At 44.0% G+C, this 21,083-nt stretch overlaps 1 protein-coding gene across 3 annotated transcripts in view; it reads right to left on the bottom strand.

The window, feature by feature from the left end:
- LOC139423715 (cyclin-dependent kinase 14) overlaps nucleotides 1-21,083 on the bottom strand; it is a 229,164-nt gene that overhangs the window by 168,104 nt on the left and 39,977 nt on the right. For 2 of the 3 annotated variants that reach the window (XM_071175337.1, XM_071175331.1), the window contains exon 3: nucleotides 5,321-5,566. In XM_071175337.1, the coding sequence (XP_071031438.1) occupies nucleotides 5,321-5,566 (246 nt within the window). Of the gene's footprint in view, nucleotides 1-5,320; nucleotides 5,567-20,590; nucleotides 20,769-21,083 lie in introns of those variants that run through there. The other variant, XM_071175343.1, reaches the window with a different exon arrangement.

Genomic DNA, 21,083 nt, shown 5'->3' with positions numbered 1-21,083 from the left:
CAGGAAGTGAGTGAAACCCAGCTGGACAGGCTGCAGGCAGCTCACACATCTCAGCCTATTACAGGTCAAATACAGGGCTGTTAAAGGCCACTGTAGGGTCTGGTAGAACTCAAATGGGCCAACAACGGGATATGTTGCAACATAGAATCTGCTGCAACATGGAATCTGCTGCAACACGGAACCTGCTGCAAGACGGAATCTGCTGCAACACGGAATCTGTTGCAACACGGAATCTGCTGCAACACGGAATCTGCTGCAACACAGAATCTGCTGCAACACAAACACACTCACCTAGTGTCTGTTATATAGTAAAGGGAGTAGGTCCTGACCCAGGACCAGATATATCCCCAAAGATACGTCCAACAAACACAGGGTAGTTTTTCAGCCAACAGCCTGGTGAGCCAACACAAACACACACAGACCAGTCAATGTGTGAAGCGGCTCTCCAGCGGATTGTTGGCCTGATGGTTTAGCAGAACACAGCTTGATTATTAGAGAAATGGAGGTCAGGGTTAAGGGTGAGACACATCACTAGTCTGATTGGCTGAGAGCCTACTACCTGGCCGGATAGCCCCACATCATTTCCCCACCAGTTAACAAGGAATTGGATGTCTCGGGTAAGGTGGGGGTCCTATGGGGCTACCGTTCAGCTTTGCCTCTCTCTCCCTCTCGCTCTCTCTCAATGCAATGTATCTCTCTCTCCCTCTCTCTCTGTCTCCTCCAGTCTAAGTGCCCCTTGTACTGTACATCTCATGCATTTTCCATGTCCATGAATGTGCAACCAAATGGATGCTATCTGGGGTTCTCTCTTTCAACCTTTCATTTTCTATCTGTTTCTAGCCTTTGTCTGTGTCCTCTCTCTGTGGATGGTAAATACCTCAGGTCTCTTCCTGCCTACCCCATGCTGGTACAGTACTGTAAGCTAAAGACCCTACTGAAGTTATTTGACATTAACCATTTAATGTTCTACAACAAGAGTGCAGAACTCTGGTCCTCAAGGGCAGCAGGGGCAGCGCACACCAGGTGTTTGTCCTTGGCTTTTAATTAGACATTCATTACAATCTGTGGAGCCAGGTGTGTGGACCCTCTGGCCAGTCAGTAGCATTAACTGGTTGATTACATGTCAGGGAGAGAGAGCTGAAACCTATCAGCAGGACTGTGGTCCGTGTGGACTGTAGCTCTGAGATGTGCACCAATGTACTATTGGAAATACTAGAACATCACTGGAAAATAAGTGGTTCAGCATGAAATGCTGAAAAAATAAGAGAAGTAGGCAGGGAAAGATGGCTGATGGCTCCAGTAGCCTAAGCAATAGGACCATTACACTTACATTACACTTACATCAATTTACATTGTTAGATGTGTTGTGACCCAAACTGTCACGGTTGTTAGGATAGACGGACCAAGGCCCAGCAATAAACAATAAACAAACCATGACCGTGAAGTAACAGAGCACACATCAGCACTCAACAAAACAATATCCCACAAAGCAGGTGAGAGAAAGGGCTTCCTAAATATGATCCCCAATTAGAGGCAACGATTACTAGCTACCTCTAATTGGGAACCATACAACCCAGCCACATAGAAAATCAATGACTAGAACACCCCCCCTAGTCACGCTCTGACCTAAACACCATAGAGAACTGAGGGCTCTCTATGGTCAGGGCGTGACACAAACAAATCATACTGAAAAATTACAAATAAATTACAGAAATGCCGACAGACAATCATTCAAGAATAATGTAATAGTTATTACATCTTATTGTGTGTGCACAATAATAATAATTGAGCTAAATGAAAATACATTGAAGACACGATTTGTAACATTTCTCATCTACATGATTAAGCAATACAGGTCTTCTGGTAACAACATTCAATTAGCCACCAAATGGAAAAGACATTCCAGTTAGCTTGTTTTCTCATTTTCAGATCATCAATCTTAGCCTAATGTAGCAGGCGTAAAAGAAGCGCCTGAGGGAGCTCGGATGAAAACTGAAGCATCCGTTTTGAGGCTTCGCCTCTTCCCTGCTTTTCTCCTGAAAAGCGGATGATTTCGGTGACACCCACCCGGATGCACCCTCACATCCATCTAAATCTAGTTTTAAATGCCAAAACAAAACACTAGCAAAACACTAGCAAATACAGAATAATAATACAGAATTTTCTCTCCCATTATTGTCTGATGTTATTGCTATAGCATTGTGTGCTGTATATTAGTGACTGCACAGTGTATTGTATACATTTAAAAACAAAACAACTATGTTTTAAGTGAGAAGTAGGCATTGGTCTGAAATTCACGAGCACCACAATGCATACTTCACCCATACTCTACCAAGGTTTTCCAGCACACCACTTTGACCGACTACAGTAGCTATGTTGGTCAATTGTACTTTCAACAATGTGTATGCAGGTTGCTAAGGATTCAAACCTTCTCAAACAGCCTAGTTCACACTCTTACAGGAGGTGCTTCCACAATGATGTGATTTGTACCGCATTCAAGGTCATGTATTGCACCCCACACTAAGACAATGTGTGCTGGAGCAAAACACAGCAATACAAGTAAAAGTACACAATAATGACAAATGGCAACAGAAACAAATGTAGTTATTAGTATTTATTTAATATTAACAGTTGCATTTCTAGAGAGAAGCAAAAAAACTGAAGCCCATTTAAGCCAATATGGCATAAACAGGAAATGTTTACCCTGATCTCTTGGACAATGGAGAAAGCTCCTGGAAAATACACAAAATAATCAACATGTACCCATTAACTATTTAAATGAAAATGTTTTCTGAAGAAAGGCCTAGTACTGCACTACCTGTAAACAACAGTGAGTTATTACAAAATAAACAATTTACAATCAAACATACATTCATCAGACATAGTAAACTTTGCACTTACAATTCAGGGATGGCCACAATAGCGCTTGAATAGCTACAGGGTTATGCAGGCTGTCTTGTTCAAGCCCAGTTCTACCACACCTGATTCTACTATTTCAGGTCTCTATGAACAAAAAGGCATGTATGACCCTGTGGCTCGTCAATAGCAATTTTAGTAACTCCTGATACAAACACTGTGACAAATGACAAACTGCTGAGAGACAAACACCTGTAACAAAAAAGTACAAAATACTTTTAAGAATAAATATTTATAAATCTAACATTGGATAGGTGCTCTAAATCCTTTAGCTACAAATGTTTTTAGTAATGTTGTACACAGCTGTCCAACTCCAGTAAAATAGCACACATTCCCACATATATAAATGACAGTATAAATATGAAATTATATGGGCGTACTCACAGATCTGGAACAGAACATACATAACTACTATTGATAGTGTGTGATGTACTGTGTGATTATGAATATGCGTAAGTCGTTTGTCAGCTCAACGTGGGCCAGCTTGAAGAATTTCTTAGCTTCTCAAATGACAGAAAGTGGTGCCTGAAAAGGAATCGTTTACAACCTGTGCAACTTATCGCATGTATTTGTAACGTAGGGATGGCATGCATCTGACAGATGAGGGCAATGACGTCTTCTTCGAGAGTTTGAGAGCTGGTCTCTCCACTGTTCTCCCCTCTGTAGAAGTAAGACGCGCGCACCAGTACTAGTATGCGTCACACTCTCTGTACCTTGCCACTCAACGATGCCGAACGAACCCAAAGGCTCTTTTAAGAAACACCAAATAAATGAAAGTAATCACACATTGTGCGTACGTGTGCACACCAGTGTGTGAGTGTGTAATGGGAAAGGGGGGGGGGGGGGGGCTCAAAAACTAAACACGAAAGAGAATGGCCAAAATAGCCCCTCCGGTAGGTGAACCCAGGACCTTCAAACCCCAGCGTGGTGATGCTAAGCGACACTATATAAATGATGACAGCACACAGCACATTTTCCTTCCAAAATGTTTTTGTTCATTCACTCAGTACTGGTTGAACGTTTATTTCTCTTCCTTGAAAACAGTTACATTTTATCACATAACTAACCAAGATAGCAAACGTGCCATTTTATTTTGACTTCACACAGGTCGTGGAAGCAAGCAATGATCCTTATGAGGTTGTTGTTTTACCTGGATGCTTTGTGTGCAACCTGCACCCCTGCTACCTTTTACTTGTGAACGGCGACTTCAGGTTTTCAGGAACACATTGAAAAGTAACTTGACACTGTGTTGATCAGTAAGCACAAATTTGGATTATAATGACAAGAAGAAAATAGCATTGACAGAGGAGGGTGCGGATTAAATTAATGAATAAGCTAAGGGATATAATTTGCTATGGATTTTCTAACAGCGACACGTTTGTTCTGGCGTGTGCATGTATTATAAATAAAAAGTGTGGGAGTTTTCCCAAAGTTGATTACACACAAGTGTTCAGTCATAGCAAAGCTATCTACCTTCCTTTTGCTTCTTATCCAACTGGTGTAAGCTAGCTAGCTACCTTCCTTTTTGCTTCTTATCCAACTGGTGTAAGCTAGCTAGCTACCTTCCTTTTGCTTTTTATCCAACTGGTGTAAGCTAGCTAGCTACCTTCCTTTTGCTTCTTATCCAACTGGTGTAAGCTAGCTAGCTACCTTCCTTTTGCTTCTTATCCAACTGGTGTAAGCTAGCTAGCTGCAGCTACAAGCATTCTCATAGTTAGCTGCTACTGTTGCGTAGCAACCAAGTTGCACCCGGTTTTAGAACTCTGAGATTCGGCTGAAAAGATGTTAGCATTGTCAAAAATGCTCCAGAAAAGAGGCACATCGTTGGTTTTTATTGGGCAGAAATGTGCACATGAGAGCAATACGAGAAGCGGGGAGGGTGTCATATTGGCTTACATGTGATGGTAGGGAGATATGAATTTAACATTGAGCTTCAACCAATGTGTACTATAGTCGCGCCAACCAGTATAATGTACTGCAGGCTTATAGTCTGTACTGTATACTATCGATTGCCGTGTTTCCCAACTGGCGACCTGTGGGCCGAATTTGGCTCGTGGGTGGTTTCATTTGACCCCCAAGTTTTCAGAGCAAGAAATCAACAACAATTATTTTAAAAAATATATAAAAAAATGTTGGACATAAAAGACCAGGAAAACAGCTCCAAGTGAATTTTATTTAATACATCTGTTGCCATGTATTCCCACGTTTTAGTCAAACATTATATCTGTTTGGGCTTCTTGTGATCAATTTACAGTCCACAAAATATTTGTAATTATGTAATTATCATTATTAATAATGATCCCTGCTGTTCAGTGAGTATACAGACTGTGTATACTATAGACTGTGCTGTGTATTTTATATACAGTATGTAGCATACAGTGTGTAGGCTACTGTATAGACTTACAGAGCTGGGGCTGGAGTGTCGGCGCAGTTTGGGCGACTCTTTCCCAGTAGAGGAGGCCTTGGAGGAGATACAGGCATTGTTCTCTGAGTGCACCCTCTTCACCTGGCTGGCGGGTTTCTCGAAGGCGTCGAAACCGCTCTGTGTCCGCTGAACCCTTACCTTCCTGTCCTCAGGGATGGTGTCCAGGGGCGTGATGACCGAGTCCTTTCCCTGGCCGCTGCGTGTGGACATCTTTGTGACACATATCTGAGAGGAGAGAGGAACCGAGAGAGAGGGAGGAGTGAAAGGAGAAAGAGGGTGAGCGAAAATGAAAGTGAGGAAAATTATTACATCTGCATTTACTGCTGTTCGGACCAATATTACCCCCCTTCCCCCCACCAACTCCCCTCCTCCTCTAGATCTACCTTCATGTAATCTCTCTGTCTGTCTCCATCTCTCCCTCCCTGTGGAGTCCCAGTGCTACTTCTCTCTGTTAGAAGGTCTTTATCTCCATATCCCTCTGATCAAAACACAGAAACCATACTACTCTGTTTCTGCTGCTGCCTCTTTCACATCCCATTGCTGCTGTGCCTACTCACACACTCACACACACACAAGTACACACAAGTGCACATATGCGCACACAAACACACACATACACACGCATTTCCTCTAAACACAATGCAACCTACCGGCTACTCCACAGCCGCCAAAGAGTGTGTTTGTTCCCTGGGCAAAAAAAGGACCAGGCAGCGTGTCCTGTTGTGCCACAGCCTACCTTTCAGATTAAATATTTAGTACTGGACTCCCCAACAAGCTGCTACTCTAATCACTACATATATACAATGACCAGGCTGCAGAAGAGTCACCTTGCAGCTCTCAGAGCAGAGTAGCTCTCTCACCCAGGTTAGGATTAGTCACGTTACACAGTTGGGCTTCTGACAGGGAACAAACAACAAATCATAATTTTTAGTGTAGAAGGATGTCCCTTGGGGGTATCCGTACCTAGGTATGACATGCGAGGGTTAGGTTAGTAAACATGCTGGAGCTAGAACCTCGTTGTCGTGCGTCCTTATTTTAGATAATACTACATGGTGTCAGAAGTGGTTTTAATAATCACATAAATGTGAAGGACGTACCAAGTAAATCATACATTCAGGCTGTTTCAAAGCAGGGAGGGCACAGTGTTGGAGATAAAACAGCGCATATAATTATTTTGCTAGCTAACGAGAAAGGACTAAGTTACTGCTAAGCAACATGTTGCAAGAGGAAGAAACTGGCGGGATTTCAGGGTTTGCGACTCCACGGGCTCTGGCGCAAACACGGACAAGCCAGTGGCTAGTGCTGATGGATTTCGCATTAGTCCCCTAGAGAATTTTGATTGTATGGACATTCAAAACTGGCTGAAATGGATCGGGCCCTTTGAAAGGTACAGGGTAGCATCAGGCTTAAACGTTTGAAATGTGGCATTTCAAGTTAATACACTGATCTACTCTATGGGTGATGAAGCCGAGGATATATTAAATGCTTCAACGTTGACTGAGGAAGAGAAACTGAACTACAGTGCTGTTAAAGACTGTTTTGAAATGCATTTTGTAGGGAGACAACATTATATTTGAGAGAGCTCGGTTTAATATGCGCAAACAGGAGAAGGGTGAAACCACCGACAGTTTTAGCACAGCTGTTCACAAACTAGCAGAACATTGTCAGTTTGGTACGCTCAGGGAAGAGCTGATCCGAGATCGGATTGTAGTCGGAATAATAAATATATAACTTTCTGAAAAGTTACAGTTTGATTCCCAGTTTACCTTGTCCAAAGCTGTAAACCAGGTTAGGCAGAGTGAGACAGTAAAAAGACAGCAGACGATGCTGCGCAACAGCAGCTCCTTGCAGAGCGAAAAGAGTGAGGAAATAAATGCATTTTCATACCGAGCTAAAAAAAACGGAGGGGAACACAGAACAGAGACAGACCTGGAGAAAACAATCACAGACAGCACCAGTAGCTAGTTCAAGTGTTTGTCACAAATGTGGGAAATCCCCTTTCCACAGATGGAAAGATTGCCCAACAAAGGATTTGGAATGCAGGAAATGTCACAGGGGAGGACACTTTTCAGCTGTCTGTCGATTAAAGCAAATGCATGAGGTTTCAGAGGAGGTACAGCAGGACAGCATCTTTCTGGGAGAAGTAAAGGAAAACAATACTGGCTGGCATTCAGACATTAAACTCAATGGGGAGGTTGTGTCATTTAAACTAGACACTGGGGCAGCAGTGACAGCTATCCCAACTAGGCTGTATAGCTATAGCAGAGATGGCCCTTTGCTCTCAACAAACAAAAAACTGTACGGGCCCAGTAATACGATTTTACCAGTGGTAGGGCACTTGGTGATTAAACTGGAGAGTAAAGACAAAAGTGCCATCCAGCCTGTCTTCGTCATTGACTCTCTGGCCAGACCGTTGCTGGGGCTGCCAGCAATTGAAGCATTGCAACTCATTGAGAGAGTGAGCGAAATGGAGGACCCAGGTGAGCTTTTCAAAAATAAATTCCCAAAAGTGTTTTCTGGTCTAGGAAGGATAGAAGGTGACCACAAAATCCAGCTGAAAGAGGATGCTGTCCCCTATGCCCTTACCACCCCCCGCCGGGTGCCTATTATTGTTCTTGGGACACACAATCAGTGCAGCTGGAATAGAGCGAAGATCAGAAGATCAGAAGATCAGCGCCATCACAGATATGCCCATACCCCAGAATGTGGCTGAAGTCAGGACCTTCTTAGGCATGGCCACTATATGTAGGTTCCTCCCACAGTTTTCAGATACAACCAAACCCCTGAGAGACTTACTAGCTAAAGAGAATGACTGGTCATGGGGTCACGTGCAACAGGTGGCGTTTGACAAAATCAAAGAGGACCTGGCATCACAGAGAGTGCTGGCCCAGTACCGTCCCCACGCTAAGACAGAGGTATCAGCAGATGCATCATCCTTTGGGCTAGGGTGGTCCTCACACAGATGCAGGACAACATGGAGTGACGTTCAATAGCATACTATACATCTCCCAAAGCTTATCCGACACAGAGCAAAGGTATGCACAAGTGGAGAAGGAGGCGTTTACTATCACATGGGCATGTGAAAGGCTCAGCCAATACCTTATTGGCCTGCAGTTTACAGCAGAGACTGACCACAAACCACTGTTGGCTCTGTTAGGGACAAAAGCACTGGACGACTTGCCTCCCAGAGTTCTGCGCTTCCGCCTCAGATTACTGTGGTTCACCTACAAGATGATGTATGTGCCAAGGAAGGCACTGATCACAGCAGATGCACTCTCCAGGGCCCCAATTAAACGTCCATTATCAGAAGAGGAGCATTGTCTAGAGGATGAGGTACAGGTGTCCTTCTCCTGAAGAGACCTTCTCCTGAAAGGACAACGGACAGTTATCCCAGAGATTCTACAACCAGGAATGCTAGACAGAGTGCATGAGGGACACATGGGGATAACCAAATGCAGACTGAGGGCTCAACAGTCGGTGTGGTGGCTTGGTCTGAGTACTCAGATTGTCAAGCTGGTGGCCCAGTGTGAGGTCTGTACAAAATGTCAACCTTGTCATCCGGAGCCAATGACAGCAACAGAGCTGCCAAAATTACGCTTATCTACCCAGCAAAAAGAGACTAAGTTAATGTTCATACTGTGTCATTTAATGCTTTCATACTGTTTCAGGATGTGAAGTAGCATGTTAGAGAATAATACTGGTTTGCAAATTGCATTTCAGTTATGCTTCAGTGGTTATGCATGTTGAGTTCTTGTTCATGGGAGAGGGGAAGATGTAGTAGGATGTCCCTAGGGGGTATCCGTACCTAGGTATGACATGTGAGGTTAGTAAACATGCTGGAGCTAGAACCTCGTTGTCGTGTGTCCTTATTTTAGATAATACTACATTTAGTATCACAATACACAATACCATCAAGACACTCAATACCATCAAGATACTCAATACCATCTAGATACTCAATACCATCAAGATACTCAATACCATCAAGATACTCAATACCATCAAGATACTCAATACCAAAATGATACCACAGCAAAACAAGACAGCATATTAGCCAAAGTCACAGAATGGCACTTCATCCAGACAGATGAACTCAGCTACTGCTCTGTTCAATCATTGGGTATCTTTGAGTTCAACATCATGATTTGAATTTTTTACGTCACTAGAGAATAAATTAAACAATCAATTTAACTTTGTTTTTATCAACCTAACTATGGTAATCATTTATTTGAATGGTAAATCTCTATTGATAAACGGGGTAAATCAAAATGTAGCCTTGGCCTATCCACAATACAGGTGAATGCATATTCAATAGGAGTGTGCACATGCATTGAGTTATTTAGCTTTTTGGGGGCTGATTTCATGGGGCTACAGATATCAAACAATCTGTATGCCTTCCATTTGGGACTTATTTGTTGTATTGATCAACAACATTTGCATGGAAGAAGCTTATTTAAAGAAATGTCAGCTGTCTCTTTAATCAGTAATGACATCATTCACGAGGCAAGATATCTTTAGAAGAGAGGTGAGAGAGAGACCGAACGTTTTTGGTGTCAATCAGCTTTGAAATCAGCATATTTGGTGTTATAGTTAGCATATTATCACAAGTACTAGGTTAGTGATAATAAAAGTATTAGGGTAGTGATAATAAAAGTATTAGGGTAGTGATAATAAAAGACCTAGGGTAGTGATAATAAAAGTATTAGGGTAGTGATAATAAAAGTATTAGGGTAGTGATAATAAAAGTATTAGTGTAGTGAACGACGGGCTACACCGACGGCCTAAAGCGACGGTCTACAGCGACCAAGAACCAGGTCTGTAGCGACGCCTCTTGCACTGAGATGCAGTGCATTAGACCACTGCACCACTCGGGAGCCCCTTTAGCTGTCAGTCAGCTAGAAAGGAAAGTTAGCCTAAAGCTGGAAGCTACCCGTATCTTCTTGCATTGTAAAGTGTTCTAGCCTGTATAGACATTGTTTTACGAACAGTAATTAACAGTTTCAAAATGTCTACATGCTGTGTCACATTCCTTTGTGTTAACTTCTGTGCAGCATGAGTGGGGGGGGGGGGGGGGGGGGGGGGGGTTGACTGCGCTGATAGACAGGCTTGATCCTTGAGACACATTTGACAGAAGTACCGAAACTACAATTCTAGTACCAAAGCATTTTACATGTTCTAGTATTGGAAAAAGTACATACGTATTGGCATACAGTGCAACACTAATGCACTAATGCATGCAGAGTAAATCTCGACAACAACACAACGACATAACCCATATGTCCCAAACAAAACATTATAACAGTAATTAATGCAAAAATAACATCAACAGCAATGTACAAGACCTTATATCAGATGCTTGTGTAAATGCACGTGCACGTGCACACACACACACACACACACACACACACACACACACACACACACACATACTTACTGCATTACATCCTCTCTCTACCAGTTCCTCCCATTCCCCAGCCCACATCACATCCCACTTCCCTTCCTGACCTCCCAACAATGTCAGAGCAAGACTCTATGAGCCTCTCTGGACTCTGTGGAGAGAACAGACTGGCTGGCAGACACACACACAATCAGCGTCTATGGTTGTGACATGTGCAAACAAATATGTTTGCATGCTATCATTACATCATAGCTGTAGGCAGGGCATACTGTCTGTAGTTTACCTAGTATGACACCCTGAATTAGTCTCTGTCACCCTAACCCAGATAGGACAGTCTCACTATGATATATGAGCTGCAAGATTATTAGAGAATGTAAGGTAGTGGTTTAGTTACAATACAATATGAGCTAGATAGATTATTAGAGAATGTACGGTAGTGGTTTAGTTACAATACAATATGTGATATATAGATTATTAGAGAATGTGGTTTAGTTACACTACAATATGAGCTAGATAGATTATTAGAGAATGTACGGTAGTGGTTCAGTTACAATACAATATGAGATAGATAGATTATTAGAGAATGTACGGTAGTGGTTCAGTTACACTACAATATGAGCTAGATAGATTATTAGAGAAATGTGAGAGCAGAATTGCAAGAGGATGTTATAATACTTTTATTGCATCAAATGGTTGTTTTATGCAACAGAATAAGGGATTGTTAGAAGACTCATCTGTGTGTGTTATACTGAGGATGGGCCTCTGGAAGATGTACGATGTCTTTGGGGATACCACATTCCAGAGCATGAGTTAATGTTTCTGTTCTATATGGTACCAGGGAGAGATGACCCCAGGGCCAGACCCTGGTCTCTACACAAAGAAAACAGTTTTTACAGCAGATACTGTCTGCTGTGAATTATAAGTATCTTTCATACAAATCTTAACCTTGTGACCCATTCCATACATCTGTTGTTCGTCATGTAGACAGAAAGGGGTGTATCTTGGCTATAAAAGACCTTTGTACTTTTGTCTCGGGGCTCTCAACTAAGCATCTGAGGGTGATTCGTCAACCAGCCATCATTATCGTAGAGCACTCAATCGATTCACTTTATATGTGTTTGTTGTATTGACCTGCTCCCTTATTAATACGTCAATAAAGACTCAGTTTAAGTATAACTCTGACTTGTGTGATACGTTTGTCTCTCCTCATTTGATAGTAAATAAATTAACCACCACAGAATGTACGGTAGTGGTTCAGCTACACGACAATATGAGCTAGATATATTATTAGAGAATGTATGGTAGTGGTTCAGCTACACTACAATATGAGCTAGATAGATTATTAGAGAATGTACAGTAGTGGTTTAGTTACAATACAATATGAGCTAGATAGATTATTAGAGAATGTACAGTAATGGTTTAGTTACAATACAATATGAGCTAGATAGATTATGAGAGAATGTACCGTAGTAGTTCAGTTACACAATGAAATCTTGGTTGAGGAGAATATTAGAAGATGTACAGTGGAGATCTGGGGAAGACTGTATTAGAGGATGTACGGTAGTGCTAAGGGGAGGTCAAAGGTAATGCATCTGGCAACATCCCTCCCATCATCACTACTTATCCTATTATCTGTAATGCTTACCCAGTCAGACAGACCAGAGACAACAGAGGTTTAGTCCTCATTCACGGCCCTCCTGCCACAGTGTAAAGGTGCATTTCCTTTTCACACGGAGAGACAAAGGGCCAATATGGTAGCCAGAGACGCTGCGAGACGATAGGAAAAAGTGTGGAAAAAATGCCTTACCCTCTCTCCATCACTATTTAGAGCTTGTTGCTATTGTTGTCAGTATTCCTGAATGGTAAATGAATGATGTGTGTGATGCGCACATCTGACACTAACTAGGTCAATCCTTTGAAGTCAGTCTCTCTCTCTCTTTCTCGCTCTCCCATCTTTCTTTGTGATGTGACACCCCTCTCAGTCTTCTCCACCTCCTCAAGGCACTGCTTGTATATATATGTAGGGCCTATTATAGAGCGGTGTGAGGATGGAGAGAGGGCGGTTCTTAAAGGAGGCCAGGAGATCAGGAGAGCGAGAGATCAATGGGTGATGGGCTGCATGAGGAAGGAAGGATGTAGGAAGGTGTGACATTCATTCCCACTTCCAATGAGGTCAGACGGGCTGTCAAAGGGGGATCAGGATACACTCTACCTGCCGTTGCTATGGGCCACTGTCTCAGAGACAGCAGTGGAAAGAGCAGAAATGCTTTGTATTTACTTGTTATTAAGAAATTACTGTAAGTGGTAAAGAGGCACTTCCTGAAATTACTGTAAATGATAAAGAGGCACTTCCTGAACTTGCTGTAAGTGGCACTTTGTGGTAACTTAATAATAGTTCAACATAATAAAAATTGAAATGTTTTGCTCTGTTTAGCTCTGGCCCTATATTATATAATACAGCTCTTATACCATATTATAATGTTACAATGTCAGCCTTCAGATATTTATTGAGAGAGTGTCTCTACTTATAATCTAAGCCTACAGATATTTAGTGAGATGAGTTTCACTTCCCAACCAACTCCTAATTAACTAACATCAATGGTTGTATAAAATATTCAGACAGCCGAGCAGACGGACCACTCCTTCGTTCATTGTCCCAGATCTGTGGCCATCATTAGAGACGCAGTGCCATGAGATAAACACACCCTCTGGAAAATAACACAAACCATGTCCCAGAAAACAACACAACACTGCAGCACTGCAGCACACATAACAGTGACTGCCCATAGCCAGAAGAGCTGTGTTAGTTACATCACAGTGACTGCCCATAGCCAGAAGAGCTGTGTTAGTTACATCACAGTGACTGCCCATAGCCAGAAGAGCTGTGTTAGTTACATCACAGTGACTGCCCATAGCCAGAAGAGCTGTGTTAGTTACATCACAGTGACTGCCCATAGCCAGAAGAGCTGTGTTAGTTACATCACAGTGACTGCTCATATCAAGAAGAGCTGTGTTCGTTACATAACAGTGACTGCCCATAGCCAGAAGAGCTGTGTTAGTTACATCACAGTGACTGCCCATAGCCAGAAGAGCTGTGTTAGTTACATCACAGTGACTGCCCATATCAAGAAGAGCTGTGTTCGTTACATCACAGTGACTGCTCATAGCCAGAGGAGCTGTGTTCGTTATATCACAGTGACTGCCCATAGCCAGAAGAGCTGTGTTAGTTACATCACAGTGACTGCCCATAGCCAGAAGAGCTGTGTTTGTTACATCACAGTGACCGCCCATATCAAGAAGAGCTGTGTTCGTTACATCACAGTGACTGATCATAGCCAGAGGAGCTGTGTTCGTTACATCACAGTGACTGCTCATAGCCAGAGGAGCTGTGTTCGTTACATCACAGTGACTGATCATAGCCAGAGGAGCTGTGTTCATTATATCACATTGACTGCTCATAGCAAGAGGAGCTGTGTTCGTTACATTACAGTGACTGATCATAGCCAGAGGAGCTGTGTTTATGACATAACAGTGACTGCTCATAGCCAGAGGAGCTGTGTTCATGACATAACAGTGACTGCTCATAGCCAGAGGAGCTGCGTTCATTGCATCACAGTGACTGCTCATAGCCAGAGGAGCTGTGTTCATGACATAACAATGACTGCTCATAGCCAGAGGAGCTGTGTTCGTTGCATCACAGTGACTGCTCATAGCCAGAGGAGCTGTGTTCATTGCATCACAGTGACTGCTCATAGCCAGAGGAGCTGTGTGTGTTACATCACAGTGACTGCTCATAGCCAGAGGAGCTGTGTTCGTTGCATCACAGTGACTGCTCATAGACATAGGAGCTGTGTTTGTTACATTACAGTGACTGCTCATAGCCAGAGGAGCTGTGTTCGTTGCATCAGTGACTGCTCATAGCCATAGGAGCTGTGTTTGTTACATTACAGTGACTGCTCATAGCCAGAGGAGCTGTGTGTGTTACATTACAGTGACTGCTCATAGCCAGAGGAGCTGTGTTCATGACATAACAGTGACTGCTCATAGCCAGAGGAGCTGCGTTCATTGCATCACAGTGACTGCTCATAGCCAGAGGAGCTGTGTTCATGACATAACAATGACTGCTCATAGCCAGAGGAGCTGTGTTCGTTGCATCACAGTGACTGCTCATAGCCAGAGGAGCTGTGTTCATTGCATCACAGTGACTGCTCATAGCCAGAGGAGCTGTGTGTGTTACATCACAGTGACTGCTCATAGCCAGGGGAGCTGTGTTCATTGCATCACAGTGACTGCTCATAGCCAGAGGAGCTGTGTGTGTTACATCACAGTGACTGCTCATAGCCAGAGGAGCTGTGTTCGTTGCATCACAGTGACTGCTCATAGACATAGGAGCTGTGTTTGTTACATTACAGTGACTGCTCATAGCCAGAGGAGCTGTGTTCGTTGCATCAGTGACTGCTCATAGCCATAGGAGCTGTGTTCGTTACATTACAGTGACTGCTCATAGCCAGAGGAGCTGTGTGTGTTACATTACAGTGACTGCTCATAGCCAGAGGAGCTGTGTTCATGACATAACAGTGACTGCTCATAGCCAGAGGAGCTGCGTTCATTGCATCACAGTGACTGCTCATAGCCAGAGGAGCTGTGTTCATGACATAACAATGACTGCTCATAGCCAGAGGAGCTGTGTTCGTTGCATCACAGTGACTGCTCATAGCCAGAGGAGCTGTGTTCATTGCATCACAGTGACTGCTCATAGCCAGAGGAGATGTGTGTGTTACATCACAGTGACTGCTCATAGCCAGAGGAGCTGTGTTCGTTGCATCACAGTGACTGCTCATAGACATAGGAGCTGTGTTTGTTACATTACAGTGACTGCTCATAGCCAGAGGAGCTGTGTTCGTTGCATCACAGTGACTGCTCATAGACATAGGAGCTGTGTTTGTTACATTACAGTGACTGCTCATAGCCAGAGGAGCTGTGTTCGTTGCATCAGTGACTGCTCATAGCCATAGGAGCTATGTTTGTTACATTACAGTGACTGCTCATAGCCAGAGGAGCTGTGTTCATGACATAACAGTGACTGCTCATAGCCAGAGAAGCTGTGTTCATTGCATCACAGTGACTGCTCATAGCCAGAGGAGCTGTGTTTGTTACATCACAGTGACTGCTCATAGCCAGAGGAGCCGTGTTCATGACATAACAGTGACTGCTCATAGCCAGAGGAGCCGTGTTCATGACATAACAGTGACTGCTCATATCCATAGGAGCTGTGTTTGTTACATCACAGTGACTGCTCATAGCCATAGGAGCTATGTTTGTTACATTACAGTGACTGCTCATAGCCAGAGGAGCTGTGTTCATGACATAACAGTGACTGCTCATAGCCAGAGGAGCCGTGTTCATGACATAACAGTGACTGCTCATATCCATAGGAGCTGTGTTTGTTACATCACAGTGACTGCTCATAGCCAGAGGAGCTGTGTTCGTTACATCACAGTGACTGCTCATAGCCAGAGGAGCCGTGTTCATGACATAACAGTGACTGCTCATAGCCAGAGGAGATGTGTTCATTGCATCACGGTGACTGCTCATAGCCAGAGGAGCAGTGTTTGTTACATCACAGTGACTGCTCATAGCCAGAGGAGCTGTGTTCATTACAATGACTGTATATATTGGGTTTATTATTCACAATAAGGTATTTATGTCAAATGGGTTTTGCTAGAAACTGATCGTAGCACTGTTGAGTTATTGGAATAGAAGATGTTGGTTGCTGTGGTTTAAAACCATCTCTCAGAGAGGAAAGTAGCTATAGCCATCTATAGAGATACAAGATGAGGCTGGGCTATAGTTAGTGATGGGGAAAAGAGGTTCAGATACAGTAAGACTGGGCATTGGGTTAGGCTTTGGGAAAGGTAGGTGATTTTCTAAATTTTTCCCAATCCACTAAACTACAGTATCTATGCCACAGCTGGGTTGATAAGAATGATGTATATAAACCCTGGATTGCCGATTGCTATGTATTGGCCATTGAGAGGCTTTGAAGCCACCGGTCGGCCATATTGGCACACCCAGGTAGGAGCATTCCTCCATAGGAATTAATGGAATTCTACAGTATTTCAATGAAATGTTTCAAGGACTAAATTACATGTATTGAAGTATTATATGTATTTATTAAGGTGTCTGTAACAGAATAAATGTGACAAAAACAAATGTAGACATTACTAAACGTATTCCTATAACTTCCAAAGTACTTTTTTACAACAGTGAGGGAGTACCAAGATGGAGGCACGATGGCTTCAACACAGTGCCCCCATCTGACATCTAGTGTATAAATCATTGGTTAATAAGCCTGACTAGAATAAAACACAAATTCAAATAGAGCAAACCAGACCCTTTACAGCTGTCCACAAAAACAGAACTGTGCCCTGACCTGTCCCTCCATGCCTTAATCCCTCTGTTTTTCCACCCTCCATTCCTCCATCCGTCCATACCTCTGTCCCTCATTCCCTCTGCCCCTCAATCCCTCTGCCCCTCAATCCTTCCATCCATCCCTCCCACATGTATCTATCTATAGGTTGTGTGAGTTATACAACCCTTTGTCCATCTAGATCCAGCCATTCAGCCAGTCAGTCAGCTAACCATCCAGCCAGCCGACCAGAGGCCCAGGTCTCACCTCCACCTCCTCCCTCTGATTAGTACCGAGAGAACTTGGCTCTGATTTGGATGAAGATGGAGGATAAAAACTCTGACATATTAATGAGTAAATTGGCAGGCTTCCCCAGCACTTCCAGACTAAGGAGCCAGAAGCACACAGGGTCACTCAGACCAATCACTCTGACACTTACAAACTCCAGTGTGGATCTCTCCCTACTCTAGACCAATGCCAGCAACCCAGCTCAGCTATAGTTAAAATCTCACTGTTCAGAGCCAACCAGAACAAGGAGAGGAGTCCAACAATGGATCAATAAGAAGAACAAGGTAATCTAATCCACTAGACGTAACACGTCACAACTAAAACCTCCCCTCTATTTCAGGAGTGTTGAAGTGTTGGATGTAGTGTCTGACAGAATGTGCCTCTGTTGAGGTTTTGGTCCAGGGCAGAATGGCTGTTGGCTTAGGTTCAGCCTTACTGACACTACTGTAAGAGGTTCAACACTGGGCTGGGCTGGGCTTGTCTGAAGACATTATTGTTAAAGGAATAATAAGATAGATTTACGTCTGTCTCCAGACGAGAGGGAGGGACTGGGAGGCCGGCCATCTAGAGGAAGTCTTCTCATTCTGTAGAGTGGCTTGGCTTGGCTTTAGTCCTGCAGAGCCAGAAACAGACAGTCTTCTGAAGGGCAAGTTAGGATAGGTTGGCTTGGAACAAGGTGGGATGGATTGGGTGGGTCTTTGAAGTAGGTACGGTGGGTTTAGTGGGCATTTGAACTTCAGCAAGTGGAGCAGTAGTCCGGTGATGCGATGATACCTATCCAGTTGTATCCGTTAATGGTTCATTCCATGCTTTTCTACTGGACGCAGTGGTTGATCTTCCTACAGTAAATGATCCCCATTTACTACGAGACATACCACTCCAACTACAACAGCTGCTGTGTGTGAACAACTAAATCTGCATAACAAAATATCGAGAGTGAATTATTTAGTTATTAGAAAGTTGTCTCCATGATGATTCAGACATATTTTCCTCCTTTTATGAAAGTAGCAGTGAATCAGAGATTAATGAATGCATAGGCGACGGCCCCCAGACAGATAAGTGCTGTAGTACTTATCACACCAGGTTGAAGTGACCGTTCTCTTCTCCTCTCTCATAGTAGCTTAGCACCATAGAAATACATATTCATTCAATGTGTTTATAATATATTCATCAATGGTTATCACTTCAATGGAGCCTACAGTCTCAATATTATGAATCATTATCATAGTACTAAGGCTACCATTGTGCTCTATAGATCTGACTTAAACAGAACAGAGATTACTAACAAGATATGCACATATACCACCGGGAAGGGTAAGGCGGAGGAGGGGCAGCATACATGATAGATCAATATCTGGAACAGGGGTAGGCAACCCTGGTCCTGGAGTGCTGCAGGTAGGACAGGTGGGTTGAATTGAGGCATTCGCTGAACTGATCAATTAACTTAGTAGCTCAGTGTGGTGCCTAGTTGGAGGAAAAATCCTGCAGTATCTGCGGCACTCCAACAACAGCATTGCCTACCCCTGATCTGGAAGATCAAACAGTCTAAATCTGGCTTCATAGCATTACAGGAAGTGTAAAGGGCTCAGGTTTGAACCCAGACAATGGCCTCCTCATAACTCACTATCAAAAGAGCACCACTTCAACTTAGGCCCTACACTCTTAGAAAGAAAGGTGCTTTCTGGATCCTAAAATGGTCATTTGGCTCTCTGCATAGAGGCCCTTTGAAGAAACTTTTTGGTTCCAGGTAGAACTATTTTTGTTTCAATTAGAACCCTTTTGGTTCCAGGTAGAACCCTTATGGGTTCCTGAAGAACTCTTTCCACAGAGGGTTCTACTTGAAACCAAAAAGGGTTCTATGGGGACAGCCGAAGAACCTTTTGGATCCCCATTTCTCTAAGCATGTAGAACCAGTCACTCCTCCTTAGGCCGCTCTGCCTTCCCCTCTTCCTCCCTCTCCTAACCACTTGACTCTCTCATCCACTCCTCTCTTATTTCCCTCGTCGCTTTCCCTCCCTTTTTGTCCTCATCATTCTCTTTCTGAAATCAGTCCCTGTTCTCTTCTGGTCTTTCTAAGGAGAAGAGGGAAGAGAAAAGCAGCAGCAGCAGCACCCCTCCATGGCTCGATGGTTTAGTCTGGTTGAACGGTGATAGATACATTTGAAATGAATATTTATTATATCTATCGCCCTTCAACCAGGCTAAACCATCGAGCCATTGGAGGAGGGCTGCGGCTGCGTTCCTGTTAATTTCTCTTCTCCCATCTCCTTAGAAAGACAAGAATGTACGTTGTGTCGTATGACCCTGCAGAAAAGCCCAAGGCACAGCCTCTCAGCCTCAGTAGTGTTCTGTGAGGCGTTAACACAGATGGGAGAGTGGCATCGCTCGGTCCGACGGACACTCAGACCAGCGTGACATGTGAGCTGCAAACACTGCTACAGAGTAGCCATTCAGACGGGTAAACATCAGCACCTCGCAGCACAACAATGGAAACATACCTTCTAGCACTGAGGGAGGGAGGGAAGGGGGAGGGAGGGAGGAGGCGAGAGACAGAGAGGCAGAAAGAAGTCTAAAGATGCTCTCGTTTGTGCTTGCTGAATGAATGCAATGTAAAGAACCTATATAGAAACTGCAGATGAGGCTTTCCAGAGTTCCAGAGTCAGCTCACCGTGTTCCACACACAACCCCTCCCCCCTGCGTCTACATAACCTCGTCACATCCTCCCTAATCACTATCACACATAGATAGTCTCAGGTGGGCCTGCGTGGAGCTAGCACGTGAGCTCATCATGGTCCACACACATACACACACGCACACAGAGAGATGCACATACACGCACCCACACACAGCACTGCTGCTACTCCGTCTATTTCTCTACATGCCCTAGATGGTAAACATGCATATCTAACGTAATGTACAGCATGTGTGTGATGTGTCTTCCGGCTGAGCACCACACACACACACACACACACACACACACACACACACACACACACACACACACACACACACACACACACACACACACACACACACACACACACACACACACACACACACCCACACACATACCTGCAGAGAGAGATGAAGGGAGAGTGGGAACTAGGGATTTGGGGAGGAGGAGAAATCATCAGTAATCAGTTTGTCTTCTTACCTTATAGAAGGACACAGCTCACCTGGGATTCTCTGGAGAGCAGACGGAACACACCGCACCACTAACACCAATCACTGTCCTCTCATTTCCGTGCTAACAAACTCAAAACATCTCCCTCTCTATCCCTTGCTCTCTCTCTTCCTCTCTCTCCCGCTAGCCCTGGCAGGTTGGAAACGAGGAGATTGTACTACAACACAGGGGGGAGTGAAACTGGAGGGGGGGAAGTGGCAGACTGACGCGTCACAATCCTCCCGGGTGCTGAGCAGAGAGAGATGATGCGTTGTGATTTGAGATGAGAGGTGCGTTAAGAGACGGGCTGTGACGCAGCAGATGGCTGAGGGGTTCTCCTGTGTCCATGTCAGCGATCCTGGAGCACCGGCGGCCCCCGTTTAGCGATGAGAGATGGTGCGGCCGGTGGAGTTTGAGGAAGCAGACTGTGGCAGCAGCAGTGTCTGCAGCATTAGCAATAGCAGTGTAGCAGTGTAGCAGTGTA

Source organism: Oncorhynchus clarkii, chromosome 2 (genome assembly GCF_045791955.1).
Source record: "Oncorhynchus clarkii lewisi isolate Uvic-CL-2024 chromosome 2, UVic_Ocla_1.0, whole genome shotgun sequence".
In the NCBI taxonomy this organism is placed as follows: domain Eukaryota; kingdom Metazoa; phylum Chordata; class Actinopteri; order Salmoniformes; family Salmonidae; genus Oncorhynchus; species Oncorhynchus clarkii.
The sequence above is the reverse complement of the archived record's forward strand: the minus strand, read 5'-3'. Positions and strand labels throughout refer to the sequence as shown.